The following is a 16,620-nucleotide window of genomic DNA, read 5'->3' as shown; positions in this document are numbered from 1 at the left end:
ACTTCACCTCTTCTCCCTGTACAAGAGTTTCTGGTCCTGTCTATAAAGCATTTTTGATGCTATAATCATCAGTAGCTCTGGATTTAAAAATACTACTACTACTAAAATAACTGCACTGGATTGAGATTAAAGCCTGAGCCCTTACAATGGTACTTTTAGCAATAAGATCCCGAATTTTATATTGCTAAATCTTTGCAGGAAAGTTAAGATAAAGGGGCTAATTTGGCTGTGAGATGCATATACATACATTCCTGAGTGATGGAGGAAGTAGAGTAGAGTGAAATTATTCCACTTTAGTACTGGCTCTCTCAAAACTCACAGTGGATTGTTCCCCACGTTGTCCTTACATGGTGCTGTAGCGACATTTCAAGGTGAAGACTAATTGTAAGTGGGTGTAGTTAATGTATTTTAAGACATTTGTGCCCAGCCTCATCCCTTCCCCTCTAAAATAGATTACTCCTGCTGTGACATATATCTGCACATAAGGATGAGTGTGAGGCAGAAGCTGGGCAGAAATTGAACACACTGTAACAGTGCTTTTGATGTGTTAATGTGCACCTGTTTTCTGGCCAAATGCAGAGTGTGCCAAAACCTGGCTCCAAAAAACTTTTAAAAAAAATCTTTATTAAGTAAAAGAAAAAAAGAGAACTGTCCCACCCCCTCTTAGTTAGTCTCTCGCTCTCTTTTTTAAAAAGCATAATATATGCAGTGTTCTGAGCAAAACACATAGTACAGAGTAGGTTAAATCTTGCACTTTATAACTTACTTGCTTGAATACAAAGGTAAAAGTCCTGTTGCTCCTTTTCAGTATTTAAAGCACAATCATGGAACTGTCACAAAAGCAGTAAAATTAGATAAACACAAAATTACATATACTAATGCTAGAATGTCTCACCACACCATTTATATTTCTAAGGACAGAACAAGTGTAACTGCTTCAGAAGATGAGTCATCTATGCAAAACACAGCAGCCTGAAATAGATGAGACAAGTGTGTGATACATTATGAATACTGTATGAGGTCTTTGAGTCTTCCCATGTGGCGAATTCCTTTGGAGACCTGCCTTCTTTACAGTACAATCTCCTATCCTTCAGCACTGAAGAGCTGACAACTGTTTTTCAACAAAAAAGGAGATTTTATAAAAATTTGACATTACTTCTGATTTACAGTGGTTTAAGTAGGATTAGAGTCAGGCCCATGTCTTTTTCTTATGTGAAGAAAAGCAATTTCTGAAAACAACCTGTGGTAGATGAGAAATGGTGCATCTAAAGCAAAAATAAAAACAGATGTAAATGTAGACCTAAAGCATACACTCCCTTCCACAGAATAATCTAATGAGAAATAATTTTGCTTAGTATCTCTGCAAGGCTCACCCCACAAAGTTGCCAAGTCATCCCTTAAAGGGTTTTAGGGCCCATTTTCTATAGCGATGCCCCATAAACTGTAGGAAATCCTAGAGATCTCAGTGCATCCAACTTTGACAGCCTCCTTCCTGGCAGCACAACCTCCTTAGTAGCCTCCTTAGTACACTAGGTAGGATGTCCCAGTTTACCATAATTGTCTGAAGAGCAGGGCTGTCCTTACCCATATGCAAAATACGCAGCTGCGTAAGGCACCAGGAAATTCGGGGCACCAAATTGCCCCAAATTTCCTGGTGCCCTACGCAGTTGCGTGCTGCTCCAGCGGCCAGCCCGATCCCCCAGCTGTCTGAGCCGGCCAGGAAAGCTGCCCCTGCTCCCACCCCGTGCCCACTCCACCCCTTCCCCATAGCCCCCGCCCCTGCTTTGCCCCCGCTCCACCTCTTTCCACCCCAGCCCCGCCCCAGCCTCGCCCCAGCCTCGCCCCCACTCCACCCCTTCCCCATAGCCCCGCTCCTTCTCTGCCCCAGCCCCGCCCCCACTCCACCCCTTCCCCTGAGCTACGTTACGGGGGACTGCAGCAGGGGTCGGACGTGCCCTGCATTCACCGGGCAGCAGGAAGTGTAGCGACCCAGCCCCAGCCCGCTCCACTCCGCCGGTGAATGCTGGGGGGGTGGTTACCCCATGCCCCCCAAGTCTGGGAATCAGGGGAGCAGAGTGGAGCAGGCTGGGTGTGGGTCACTCCACTTCCTGCCACCCCATGAGTGCAGGGTCGGGCCTGCCCTGCAATCACCAGGTGGCAGGAAGTGGAGCGACCCAGCCCCAACTCGCTTCGCTCTGCCAGCTCGTGCTGAGGGGTGGTTTCTTCCCTACCCCCCAAGCCTGCTCCTGCCCCCCACAGACCTTGGGCGCAGCCCCCCCCCCCCCCGCAGGGGTGGGGGGGCTGCATAGGGCACCACAATGTCTAGGGATGGCCATGCTGAAGAGCAAGGCTTTTATAAAGACAAATCATACTTCACTGATTTATTAGAATTCTTTGAGGGGGTCAAAGAAACATGAGGACAAGGATGCTCCAATGGATATAGTATACTTGGACTTTAAGAAAGCCTTTGACAAAGTCCCTCACCAAAGGCTCTTAAGCAAACCAAGCAATCTCTTAGGGAGCCCAGTTCACCAAGGGTATGTCTACACTGCAACTAAAGACCTGTGGGATGACCTTGGCTGGCCTGGGTCAGCTGACTGGGACTCTGGCCATGGGGTTAAAAATGCAATGTAAATGTTCAGGCTCGGGCTGGATCCCTGGCTCTGAGATCCCGTGTGGGGAGAGGGTCTCCAAACCTTGGCTCCAGTCTTAGCCAGAATGTCTACACTGCTATTTTTAGCCCTGCAGCCTGTGCCCTGAGATCAATTTACCTGGGCTCTGACACTTGGTGCTGTGGGTTTTTTATTGCAAGGTAGATATACTCTCAGTGTTTTGGGGTTGTAGACCAGGATCTTGAACTGGAGGCTACTGGAGACTTCTCCTTCTCCTTTAAATTTTCATGACAAACCACTAGTCCTAACAATAATAGATCGACATAGTCTGCAGAGGTATATATATCCCATCAATTCAACATTGATATAAATTGTTTCTTTTACAAAGGACAAATCAAGAAATCTTTTAAGAAAGTCTTTGATTGCTAGTTCATTTGTAAACACAGCACACAGTACCATCAGCGGAAAGACTGTTCATGCTGATGATTGGCAAAGAAGTTTCCTTATTAATAGATTTTGTTGATTTTTTTTCTCTCCATTATACTTCCTTGCCATGAGGTAAGAAAGTAGATATTTTTCATTAAAAGAATGAACCACTTAGAGACAAACATAAAAATATAGATCACATATGTGAAAAGAGATGCAGCTGAGAATGAAGTGCCTGTAATATTTCCTTCCTTAACTGATGTTTCTCATGAAGTCTGATGAATAACAGAAATTTGCTTGTTCCATGAATCATAAGCTATCATCAGTAGTTGTTTGGGGTATGACAGGGCTCAGTTGGCAGATGTTTAACAAGGGGATTACATCTTCCCATCCATCCTTTCTTTATAAAAGGCCTGATTCTAATTCTATTGAAGCAAATAAGAATTTTGTCACCAAGTACAGTGGGTGTGGGAGAAGGGGCAGGTTCATAGAGCCAAATCTTGCAGTCCTTACTCAGTCATTTGGGACTTTTGTCTGAGTGAAGATTTCAGGATTTGGAACATAAATTATTTCTCATATTATACTTATGCCCCAACATTCAGTTTCATGTATTTTTCTATGCAACACCAACTTTGTCCAAAAAACCCCCAAAACAAACAATTTGTTCAAAAATGTGCAAAAATGATATTTTTAGTGAAAATGGCCATTTATGCATATATATCAAAAAGCAACCAACCCTTTCAAACCCTACACATTTTAGAGAGGTCCTTTTCCATTCAGAATATTTTGAGCATAGTTAGTCCTGAGAATATTACAAGGTACTTGAGATTCACTCCCTGGATATCATAACAGAACTGGAACACATATGTGTTTTTAAAAGCTAATTTACTGATAAGCAGATCACAAATTTTAGATAGAGAAAATAAAACAAAATTCACAGACATATACACAAACACCAATTATTCCTTACACTTGACTTAGTTGTTGCATTTCAATGTGATCACCAGCCTTTCTACCATCTCATAACCAAAAGTCTGACTAATTGAAAATGTCACAATCTTATTTTTGATATAATTACAGCTGGGCAGGGAATGACTTTCCTGTCTCAAGAATTTTTGAAATTTAAATAATTGTTCCAATCCTGAATCAGACCAAAAGGTTGAAATCTTGAAAACGTCCACAAACTGACAATCTGAAAAAGCTATCAGATTGGGTCAGTTGACATTTTTTGTTTTGATAATTTTGAAATGTTTTGTTTTGATTTTTGACCTTTTAACTCTTTTTTGTATAACTAAATGAACTAAAAATTCTAAATGAAAAGTAATTTCAAACCAAAATTTGAAACTTTTCCTTTAAAATGGGGAATTTTGATAATTTTGAAAAAAAAATCTATTTTTTTTTCAAATTAGGAGTTTTATCAATTTCCCACAAATAGTTCTGATGAACTGACATTTTTCACCAAAAAACATTTAGTTGGAAAATCCCCAACTAGCTCTAATGATAACCCAGAAAAATATGTATATGGTTCTCTGGATAATACCTAAACTTAAATATACTGCAGCCTGCAGCTCTATTTTTTCATAGAGTGCCTGAACATCAACAACAATCAGAACTTTGAATGGTGGAGTACTGCTTATGTCTGCATATTTACAACACTTCTAATGATAACTATATGGCATTTGCACTGCACTGACTTGCACATATTTTTCTAAATAATCCCATCACAAATGTTGTCCCATATATTTACAGGACTGTTTTAATTTCAGGTAGCAGAGAAGCAGCATTCACATATGCCATCATCGCCGCTGGAGTAGCACATGCGATCACTGCTGCCTGTACCCAGGGAAACCTAAGCGACTGTGGCTGTGATAAAGAAAAACAGGGACAATACCATAAAGACGAAGGATGGAAATGGGGAGGCTGTTCTGCTGACATCAGATATGGAATAGGATTTGCCAAAGTGTTTGTGGATGCAAGGGAGATTAAACAGAATGCAAGGACTCTCATGAACTTGCACAACAACGAGGCGGGACGTAAGGTAGGTATCTCTCTGCTCTCCACCATCATATGACAATTCCTTGTCTAGAATCAGAGGTCTGATTACAACACAATGTTCAGAACTAAATGTGCTTTCATCATAGAATGTCAGGGTTAAAAGGGACCTCAGGAAATCATCTAATCCAACTCCCTGCTCAAAGGAGGACCAATCCCCAGACAGATTTTTGCCCCAGATTCCCTAAATGGCCTCCTTAAGGATTGAACTGACAATCCTAGGTTTAGCAGGCCAATACTCAAACCACTGAGCTATCCCTCCCATGGCTAATACCATTTTACAGTAGCCGAATAGGCACTTTTGTAAGCTACACAAACTTGTTGGACAATCCGTCTGTCAAATATTTGTCTAAATGTTACTCTTTCCAGTCATAAAACAGAAAATGCAAACAAACAGTTTAGCTGGGAAGTCAAATGGTGCTTAAGGTAGAAAGCTTGCCTGCTACTGTGTGGCTGAATCTGCTTCTCTTCAGGTTCAGACATGAACTTCTGATCATTCATTTGAAAAGGGATCACTTTCAACCCAACTGTCTAAACCTTGCTCTTTGTGTGGGGACTATAGCTAAAGGGGAAAAAAAACTTGAGTGAAGTGGAACTAAGAGACCACAAACTGACTCATTTTAATACAACATAATATATACACACGTAAGGCAGGGTTATCATTTTAAATGGAGAGCTCCCCCACCATTCCTTAGAACCAGGCAGCTTAAAGCACATTCATGCAGAAACAGTGTTTGAACTCTTGTCTTCCTGGCAGCTTTAAACATGTACATTTTATGTGGAATCTACACAACAATTGACATCTCTTGGTTTTGCTTCCTTTGCAATATACAGTACTGCAGTGTATTCAGATTTCCTATTGTTGTGTGGCAAAGACGGAGGCCCTGGCACTCCTGTCCAGCAGAGCTGTGCTCAGCACAGGACTGGTGAAGAGGGCCACCAGTGTGCTCCATAGGCTACGTCTTCACTACGGGGGGGGGTCGATTTAAGATACGCAAATTCAGCTACGTGAATAGCATAGCTGAATTCGACGTATCGCAGCCGACTTACCCCGCTGTAGGGACGGCGGCAAAATCGACCTCTGCGGCTTCCCGTCGACGGCGCTTACTCCCACCTTCGCTGGTGGAGTAAGAGCGTCGATTCGGGGATCGATTGTCGCGTCCCGACGGGACGCGATAAATCGATCCCCGAGAGGTCGATTTCTACCCGCCGATTCAGGCGGGTAGTGTAGACCTAGCCTTAGATCCTCGTAAGCAGGTTTGGTCCCCAGGGTACACGAGAGCAGCCTCAGAGCACTCTAACTTGTGCTAGCTAGAAATTGCTCAATGTGGATCTTTACACTAGCCAGTGGCACAAAGGGGCGAGGATCTCTGGCCCATAGGACATTACATTACTATGCGCGAGTGTGGCCCTAGTCTGAGAAGCAACTATGTAAAAACACCTTCTTATTGAACAGATCTGCTCCCTGTGGTTTAGACGCCTCTCTGCTGACTTTAGTGGTCAGTGATATTTTTACTGCTTTTTTACTACTGTTAAGTATTACAGAGCAAGAGAGCTAAGGACAGTAAGCTGGATTCTGTTCCTTCAGGTGCATCATCAACAGAATGGTTCACCAAATAATGGCCTCAGTGACACCTGTGCAGCCCTATGGCCTTTGCTCGGCTTGCACAGTGTAACTGAATGGAACTCAGCAAACAGTTCTGTTATTGATATACAGTTACCTTCCAGAGAAGAAGGGCTCTTGAACATAGTAATTCACTGTCCTACAGCCCCATCTTGGCCCCTGCTCCAGCCCCTTGAGTTAAAATAATTCCCCATGCTTTCTTAGCTCTTTATTTCACTTTCTCCACTGTTGGCACTTTAATGGAATTTTTCAGCCAGCCCTTAAGTGGTGGCTTTGTCTTTGTTTTGGTGTGATTCATCACGGATTTGAGTAGCTTGAAGTGGAAAGTGCATTGAAGACACTAATATTTCTGTTGCAGTAACAATAATTAGGGCTCTGAGAGATCACGAGACCACAGCATTTGGGCCTTGAAAAAGAACGACTGTTTCTGTCACAAGCAACAGCATAGACTTCCTCAGACTTATTCCAGCTGAAAGCTAGAGAGGTTATTTTCTTTTTTCAGTGTTCCAAATGCCTGGGTCTGGCACTCCAGTGCAGAGATGATCTCTCAGAACACTAAGTTGTTACCACAACAGAAATATTAATGTTTCCTGAACTTATCTCAGAGAGTAACTGTTCAAAGAGCTTGATTTTAACAATCCCTGCACTAGGCTCCAATGCTCTGAGCCTCTTGGCTGCTAGGCTCCTTACAGCAGATGAGTGAGCATAGCCTGTTTATATTCCACCAGCTTTTTTAACATGTAGGCAGGGCCGTAGCAACAAAGAACGTGGCCCCCTCCGAATGGTGGCCCCCTCCGAACATGTGTCTGGGCGGGGCCCCTTACAATGCAGAAACTGGAATGCGGTATTTATTTTGCCACTTTTAGGGGCCCCCTTCCTTGCGGGGCCCCCTCCGGTCGGAGGGTACGGAGGGCGCTCGCTACGCCTCTGCATGTAGGGTCACATTTACTCTGTTACACCAGTGTAACTCCACTGAAGTCAATGATAACAGAGGAAATTGAACCACTATATGTGGATTTCCACCTTTTTTGTTGTATCTTTCAAGAGCTGGTTCACGGAGAGGCTCATTTACACATAACTGGTGCAGCTCAGGGCTGGCAGAAGAAAAAAAAGCTTAAAATGGCTTACTGAAATCTGGCTGACTGTTAGCTTGTTTGGCACTGGGGATTGTTTTAGGAAAGCATCACTAGTGCACAGCTGAAGGATGGGGCAAAGCATCCCAAACATTGCATATTATAGTTACAGGGCCCAGGTTTTCAGAATTATATAGACAAAAATGTATTAGACATCTGGGTCCTGGGATGTGATTTTGGGCCCCACTATAGCCGTATGTATGTTGCTGTGGCAGAGTGCATGGGTTGTAGAAGTCCTGGAGCCAGCCAAGGCAGAGGCACAGTGTAACATGGCAGTCACGCCCTTGCCTCTTGTCTCGCTAGGCTGTGAGCTTTGTGTTGTGCCTTTGAGATGTGCAGCACACAATGTTCTTCCTGCCTTTACCACCAAAGTGCACACAATCACAATGATTGTATGTCTAATTGTGTGCACAAATTTGTGTGTCCTAAAAAACTGGAGCCTGGGAAGATTCACTGTGTTTGTGTTACTATCTGGAAGAGCTGTGGTGTGTGCTATGTTTGGCAAACTGCCATGTCTCCAGCAGGGTCAGAATCTATTTTGATATGGAGATATTTATATGCCTGTTACTGAAACCCTCAGAGTGCCAAACTACTGATCTTATTTGAAATCTTTAATGATCCAGTGGGGTGGAGACCAACACAAGCCTGGGAGGGTGTTATTGCATGTCCACAAACCAGTAGAGAATGAAGAGCTAATGACTGTGTTTAGTACAGAGATCAGGCTTTGCTACCATATACCATATGTGGGGAGAGGGATAGCTCAGTGGTTTGAGCATTGGCCTGCTAAACCCTGGGTTGTGAGTTCAATCCTTGAGGGGGCCATCTGGGGCAAAATCAGTACTTGGTCCTGCTAGTGAAGGCAGGGGACTGGACTTGATGACCTTTCAAGGTCCCTTCTAGCTCTAGGATATCTTTATTTATTTATACCCGTGAGGGATCACAATGTTTTCGTCACCTGTTCCATTCTACAGCAAGCACTAGTTGAGGGCTTGCATCAAAGTGGGAGAGATTGCTGATTTTAAATGCTGAACTTGGACACAGAAAAGACTGGCATGTTGTGTGTCAACAGGCAGCACTCGAGGAATATCTGAGATCCGTATATTTTTGGGGCTCTTTTTCCAAGAGATTCCAAATACTAGGAATAAATTATAAATAAATTAATGGAGATATCCCATCTCCTAGAACTGGAAGGGACCTTGAAAGGTCATCAAGTCCAGCCCCCTGCCTTCACTAGCAGGACCAGGTACTGATTTTTGCCCCAGATCCCTAAGTGGCCCCCTCAAGGATTGAAGTCACAACCCTGGGTTTAGCAGGCCAATGCTCAAACCACTGAGCTATCCCTCCCCCGCCATAACCTGCTCTACTCTAGGAGACTTACCTACTGCTGACAATAGTTGTCAGCAATTGGTTCTCCGGAACAGCCTATTGACAACAGTTTAACTGCTAGTGCAGACAGGATAAGAGAGTTATCAGCTGGGTTTCAGCAAGCGTGATTGAGATCGATTAAGTAAGAAGAGTAACGAGAGAAGAACTTTAGTAACTATAGGTAGGTACTTCACGTGTAGTTGTTGATTTTTTCCATGCATTTTTTAGTTTATTCTGATTTTAATTTCTCAGCCTCCTTCTCTTGAGAGTATCTCACTAGTGTAATAGCTAATGAACTCTGATGCCCATAAAGCAGTAACATTCAGACCCAGGATAATATAACGAGTGCCCCCATGTAGAATCAATCTGTACAATGTGTTCCTGGTCTCTAACCCCATCTATGCTAGGAAATAGACCCAGTACTGACAATGGTTGTCAGCAACTGGTCTCATGTATCTACAGTATGTACAAAGGTTTATCTGCTTGGGTGAAGGGATAAACAGTTTTCATTTGTATTTCTGCGTTTCCTTCTGACCTGTGCAAGCAGAAGTTCTCCCAATTTCTTCAATAGTTGCTCCTGTAGTGCAGTGCTGGAATTCCCAGAAACTCTTTTTAGGGTACATCTACACTGCAGCTGGAGGTATAATTCCCAGCTTGGGTAGACATACACATGCTAGCTTTGATCGAGCTAGCACTAAACATAGCAGCATAGCTGCAGTGGTACAAGTTAGCCACCCGAGTAAAATCCCCTCTAGGCCCTCCTAATTAAGTAATTGCAAACTAGCCCATGGCACCACCCAGGATACACTGCTATTTTTAGTGCACTAGCTCAATCAAAATTAGCACATGAACATCTACCCAAGATGGAAATTACAAATTACAATCCTGGAAGGGCTTTTTGCATGCACCCTGAAAAATGTCCCAATCAATGTTAGAAGCCGTAGTTCATTTGTCTGGCATGTCTTGTCTCTGCTAAGATGGTTCCTGTAGCTCTCTCCCATATCTGAGACACGTCACACCAGGTGTCCCTTGCTTCAATGAATTAGTATGTTCTGAAATGCTGATTTACCACAGTGAGAAGCAAGCGGCATAGGAAGAATTGTAGGAGAATTCATAAGAGCTGTGTCAGAAAATGGAGCTAAAGCTCCTATTAATTTGTAGTCATGATCCTACTACTGATCTGCTCTTAGAATTTCCACTAACTGCATGGGAATCCCATACATGGAACAACTGTGGGATTGAATCCTCAGTTAGCAAATTAGACTTCCCACAGACAGAGGTACTTAAATGATTGCAGGTAACTCCCACTGCTGAGAGGTAGTTATGGTCCAGGGGGAAAAATACATTTCTACCAGTATAACTGCTAAAATAGCAAAGTAGGTATGAAAGGGCCTAGAAATTTTGGTGATTTGACTGAAAGATTTTCATTCTGAGTCAGAGGCAAGGACATTATAAATTGCTCTCTCTCTCCCTCTCTCTCTGACATTGCAGTTCTGTGAATGACATCTTGCATCAGAGTTACATCATATTAAATATAACGCCACATTATGAGTCATTGTTATAAATCATGACACAGGCTACATTAGAAGGCTTTTGCAATCCAAGGGCACATCAAGGTGGATTTTTATCTGATGTTTCTCTTTGCAGACACACATAGGTGTGCTAACTTAGTAATTCTATCATGCATTGCAGGGCCGGCTCAGGCTTTTTTGCTGCCCCAAGCGGCGAAGGGGGAAAAAAAAAAAAAGCTGCGATCAGCGGCACTTCGGCGGCAGCTCTACCGCGATGCTTCTCCTTCGCTCCGAGGGGGACTGAGGGACCCGCCGCCGAATTGCTGCTGAAGACCCGGATATGCCGCCCCAAGCACCTGCTTCGTTCGCTGGTGCCTGGAGCCGGCCCTGATGCATTGGTAGTGCTCCAATTCTTTTTGGGCTCTTGAGTTTAAATATGCATTGTAGAAGAGGTTCAGAGTGAACATAACGGAGGGTTACTGTAACTATCAAGCAAGACTATGAGAAATTATAAGGGGTGCATCCCAAATTGATGAAGTAACTCTGAGAATTAATCTACTGTAATATTTACTGTCCTATTTTTGGGGGAAGAGGAGGTTGAGATGAAACAGTGGTGCTTAGAAATGAAGGACTTCAGGATTCCCACAAAACTATTGTGTGATGCCTAACATGATATTCTAGTCCCCTTTCCTGTCCATGTCTCTTTTATTGCCTAGCAAAGAGTTTAACTTCAGAAATAGGTTTTGATTCCTCAGACATGCTCTCTTGTAACTTTCCCCACTCTCTTCTGGTGCTAGTATCAGCGCTGGCATCACCAGGCCCCCATAGTGAGGTCAAAGAAGTTAACTGCCAATCTCCAGTTGACAGCAGTTCTCAAATCAATCTGAACATGTTTGATTTCAGTCCATGCATGTTGACGAACATGGTAGCATGAACATGAAATAATAGTGTAAGCCCTTGGGGGTGGGGACTATTTTTTTAATATAGCACCCAGCACACTATTGACACTTAAAACAACAGTAAGCAATAGCTTGAAAAAATAATGCTGTGAAATTAAAGGCCATGTAGATATTTTAAAATTTCAAATCAATGCATGAGCTTTAAAGGAACTAACAACACTGCCTGGAGCCAGGCAAAACGCAGTCAGGCATTATAAAAGCTACCAAGAGTTCTACCACTGTACCCCACCCCCTGCCTGTGCATGCTTGAGGCTTGATTCACCCCTGCTGGTGTGGAATAGGGATGGAATGCAGTTGGCAACACCTTGATCAAATGGGAGCAGCTGCACCTGCAGGAGGATACCTCCATTGCTGTCTTTCCAAGGGGGTCCAGCCAGGGGAGGGCAGTTTGAAAGTACAATCTGGGTGCCATAGCAGCCCCACATGTGGAAACTAGGGTGAACAGACAGCAAGTGTGAAAAATCGTGACGGTGGTGGGGGCTAATAGGAGCCTATATAAGAAAAAGACCCCAAAATCGGGACTGTCCCTATAAAATTGGGACATCTGGTCACCCTAGTGGAGACTGTCAAGGATTTATGCTGTCTGGCTCCAGGCCCTCCGGAAGAACGCACTTGTGGATTGTCTTGCATAGCTACAACCTCTTGTCTCGTCAGATTTTCTGTGTTGAGGGACCTACTTCTTGGGCTCTGCAAGCTTGTGTAACGCTGACAGACGCCAGTCATCAGAGGGACTGAACCTAGGACCTCTGAAGCTCAGTGTATGAGCCTCTGATGCACAAGCTAAAAGCCACGTGGCTCTTAGTCATGGCTGTAGCAGACTCATCAATCTCTAGATTGTCTGGGTGCCCCTAGAGTGGAACAGAGCACCATACCAAGTAGGCATGGGTGACACTTGCATGGGTAGAACCTCAGGGGCAATCAAGCCAGTGGTAATCCCTTGAACAGACTGCCAATCACCTTCATTTGTGTTGCACCTTTATGTATTTACAGTGTTTCTTAGAGCACAGTCATTGTACTATCCTTTAGCAGGGTGCAAAGCCCTCCCTGAGTTAGCCACTGTGGGGCAGAGATGGAGCTAAGGCCCTGCCTGCCCTCCCAACCTCATCAGAGATGGCTGTGTCACAAGAGTGTTAGCAGGGAGCAGTCACAGTGCCATGACAGCACGAGGCGTGAGCAAGGGGAGAATGGTCCTTGTATTGGGAAAAGAGCCTTCCGCAATCTGGCTCTTAGAGAGCTTTGAACAGAGACCAACTGACTAATGGACAATATCCAAATGTATGTACTTTTGTATTCAAATATCCCAACAGTCACACTAGCAAGAGTGTCTTAAATGGGTTATACATCAGGATAAATGCTCTACTGTGTCTGGAGCTGCAGAAAATTACCTTAGACTCCACTAGGAGACCAATTTATAGTGGAATAATTAAAAACTGGGTGAGGCTGCTCTGTTACTATAATATCACTTGATTACTGATACCAAAAGTATCGGCAGCCCAGCCATATGTTTCTCGAAGCTCAGAACTTCTTAATGCCCTTTAAAAAGTTACACTAGTTATTTTCTAACTTTACTTAAAAAATCCTACTGATCTTTGCTTTTAGAAGCGTCCAGTTTTTAACTTTTTGCATGCCCTTTAAATGTAAAGCTGATAATCCCCTTTCCACATTACAGTTAGGCAGTAAATATTAATGGAATAATCACAATTGTTAATTATTCCCGAGTGAAAATAGTTTAAAGTTGTAAATAGTCTCTCAGGAGTTTATTCTCCACCTTCTGTTCAGTTGCTCATATCACTGGGTGTTAGGAACATTTGGAGAGGCAAATATATCCAGAAGAACTGGCTGTGGCACCATACCATTTCAAAAGGGGATGTAACATGTAGAAACACCAATGTGTCTGGTTTCTGAGTGTGGAAAGCCACTTAGTCACAGAAATCCCCAAAGTGTCTGTATGTTGTACTGAACTGGTCCAAACTTTTTTTTTTTCTGGTTTGCTTCTACAATGAATGGTAAATCTGTCATGTAAAACTGTCCCACTGAAGACAATGGCCAAATTCCCATGGATTACAAAGAAGTAGATTAGCCTTAAACCTGGGAGTCTGTCATTGTATTGTACTATAAAACAAAGGATCAGAGTTTGGGTCCTCGGCCCCTGAGGAACAGAGGCTGGGAGCCTTGTGGAGACAGACAGACTACTTCACTGGTTTAACTTCATTGCCTTCAGTGGATTTGCTCCTAACTTACAATGGTGTGAGATCAGGATAAAGCCTAGTATGTGTTCATTCCTTTATGAAGAGGGAATGCTTTTCACGTTGGCAATTTTTTCCCTTCTGGGTGGTAGCTGGAGAGATGTTGACAGGCTCCATTAGCAGCTGTATTTAGTCCTTCTGGCCAGAGGAGGTTATTGCAATACTGGAGTCCAAAAATGTGGGGCAGGGTGAGTGAGGATATAGAGGGGGCAGGGATGCAGAGAGCTGAAGAAATAAAGGGAATCTCAAAGGGAACTCACCAAAAACACAAATGAAAATATCTTACAGGGTAAACTGTTGAAAGCAGCACGTGGTGTTTCACTCAAACCTGTGATCTCAATATATGGAAGCTCTATTGCTAAAACTGCATGTACCATTTTGAAAATACTCCTCTAGGCACCCAAATATCCTTACACATTGGCTTGCTCACTGATTTAACAGTGTGACAAGTCAGCTTGGTTAAAGCCAGGGGCAGAACAAACAAAAATAACTGGGGACTTACGGGGCTCATCCAAATGTCCTAGACAAATGCCTTGTTGCAGCCAGAGACCCATAAACAAAAGCAACAAGGCTGCTCCCAGCAAGCTGCTTCCATCTTCCCAGTTGGTGTGGTTCCTACGTCCAGCCAAATGCTGAGGAAGAGCATGAGCCAGCCCAATTTAGAGTCCTTTCGTGACAGACCAGCTTGTTTTAGTGAGGCCTGGACATATCCCACCCCTGCAATCCCTGCACTGTTGTAGACAGTCTGCTCAGGAAGAGTGTTTACTTTCTCCTTGACAACCACTGCATGGGGCCTGTACAAACCATCACTACAATGATGCCCTGATTTCATAGTTCCAGGCAATCTACTGAAGAGGTGATAGACACAGCAAGTCATTTCTGGCAAGCCCACGTACAACTCCTTTGACATGAAGTTTGTAAGGTAGGATTTTCAAGAAGGCCCAGCATTGAATGCACTGCTCCCAGTGAGGTCAATGGTGAAACTTCCATTCATTTCAATGGGAGCAAAGTAAGGTAAATGCGGATCACTTTGGAACCTCCACCCTACATTTTCCTCTCTTAACGCCTGCCCCCCGTCCCCGGGTGAATGTTTGCACTACACCTGACAGGCCTATGCAGGGTAATTTCCTAGGTGTGAAAAAAATTACAGGTCCTGGGCTCTCTCACAGTATTTTGTTTGTATTTGAAGGGATCAAAGATCTATTTTATGGCTTTCCTACTGCTTTTAGATAATAGTCTTAAAACAAGACTAAACTTGACAGACAAGCTCTGCATCTTCTCAACAGCCCAGAGTAAAGATAAAGGGAACATTAATGTTATTCTAAATTATGAGAAGGAATCAGACTGCACAAGAGCTGTAATCCACAAGAATGAATTTTCATTCCACTTGTCCTCCACTTTCAACTCATCAGAAGTTGTGATACATGGTCCTACTTGTATTTTGGCTTTCAACTCCCTCTTATATCTTATGTGGTTGAAAATTGAATTCCTGATTTACACTGAAGATTAGGGAATGATAAATGCTATCACTTACCTGCAGTCGCAATTTTAGAGGATTCTGGCATTATGAGCAAAACAGGCATTTCATGTGGGTGATTACTAGTGCTGACAAAGATAGGTAAGAAAGGGCCAAGTCTTGTTAATAAATAATAAAAACCCTCTCAAGTTCCACATTTAGTATCATGAATTTTTCATAACAGAATCAATCAGAGGGTCACTATATTGATTAATTTGCTTAAATAATACAAAGTCACTGGCTGTGTTGCAAACTTTTCAAGGAAGATGGGAGATGTTTCCAAAGTTAATTCACGTTTGCTCTTTCAATAGTTGGCAGCATAAGTCATTTAGTGACCACTGAGATACAGGACTGTCACGGGGTCCACTCACCACAGCAGCACCTCCTGCTGGCCATCCTGTGGATTAGCTCTGCCAGTTGGTGCGTCCTCTTCAGGGGGTGCCTCTCCTGTTGCCCTCTCACCCTGCGGACCCGCCTCACTCCAGGAACTGCAGCATCCTCTTCATGATTCTCCCTTCCGGGGTTACCTACAGTCCTTCTATAGAAATAGTCTCAGGCAGTCTTCTCCTGTGCTACCCTGATGATGCCACTTGCCCAGTGGCCGGTAGGGGAACCTGGGCCCGCCCTGTACTCTGGGTTCCAATCCAGGGACCCTCAGCTCAGCAGTTCTGGGCTCTACCCTCTCAGCCCTCACTGCACCTTCTCTGGACTGCTTCCTACTCTTCCTTGTTCCGAACTTCTCTGAGAGTACCAGCTCTAAACCAACTTCTTCCTCCTTCTTCCAAGGGAGTGACTGCCCTTTTCCCCAGCCACCCTGTCTGTTCTCAGCTCCTGGGGTTTATAGGCCCCATTTATTTCTGTACAGCTGAGCCTGCTAACCATCAACTCCCTGCTCCCTGGCTCTCCCTCCAGGTGCAGCCTGTGGAGTTAATTGGTCTACCTGGCCACTTTAACCCCTTCTAATCCTGTGTGGGGTGGACACCCCATCATAAGTACCCAAGGAGAAATGAAGGATTATTTTAGACATTATATAGTCCACTGCTCTATAGGTCTGATCCAGTTCCACTGAAGTCTATGGAAAGATGCCCTATGATTTCAAAGTGCTTTAGATTAGGCCCTCTAAGAGTTGTCTGTGTCTCATTAATATTCCAAAACCAAAACACTTTGTTTTACACT

The 16,620-nt window shown here is 43.8% G+C and overlaps 1 protein-coding gene across 2 annotated transcripts in view; it reads left to right on the top strand.

Annotated features, from left to right (window-relative positions):
• Window positions 1-16,620, top strand: part of WNT7A (Wnt family member 7A) — an 86,835-nt gene that overhangs the window by 49,945 nt on the left and 20,270 nt on the right. For both annotated transcript variants that reach the window (XM_065407347.1, XM_065407348.1), the window contains exon 3: window positions 4,805-5,076. In XM_065407347.1, the coding sequence (XP_065263419.1) occupies window positions 4,805-5,076 (272 nt within the window). The remainder of the gene's footprint in view (window positions 1-4,804; window positions 5,077-16,620) is intronic.

This window comes from Emys orbicularis, chromosome 7 (genome assembly GCF_028017835.1).
Source record: "Emys orbicularis isolate rEmyOrb1 chromosome 7, rEmyOrb1.hap1, whole genome shotgun sequence".
In the NCBI taxonomy this organism is placed as follows: Eukaryota; Metazoa; Chordata; order Testudines; family Emydidae; genus Emys; species Emys orbicularis.
The sequence above is the reverse complement of the archived record's forward strand: the minus strand, read 5'-3'. Positions and strand labels throughout refer to the sequence as shown.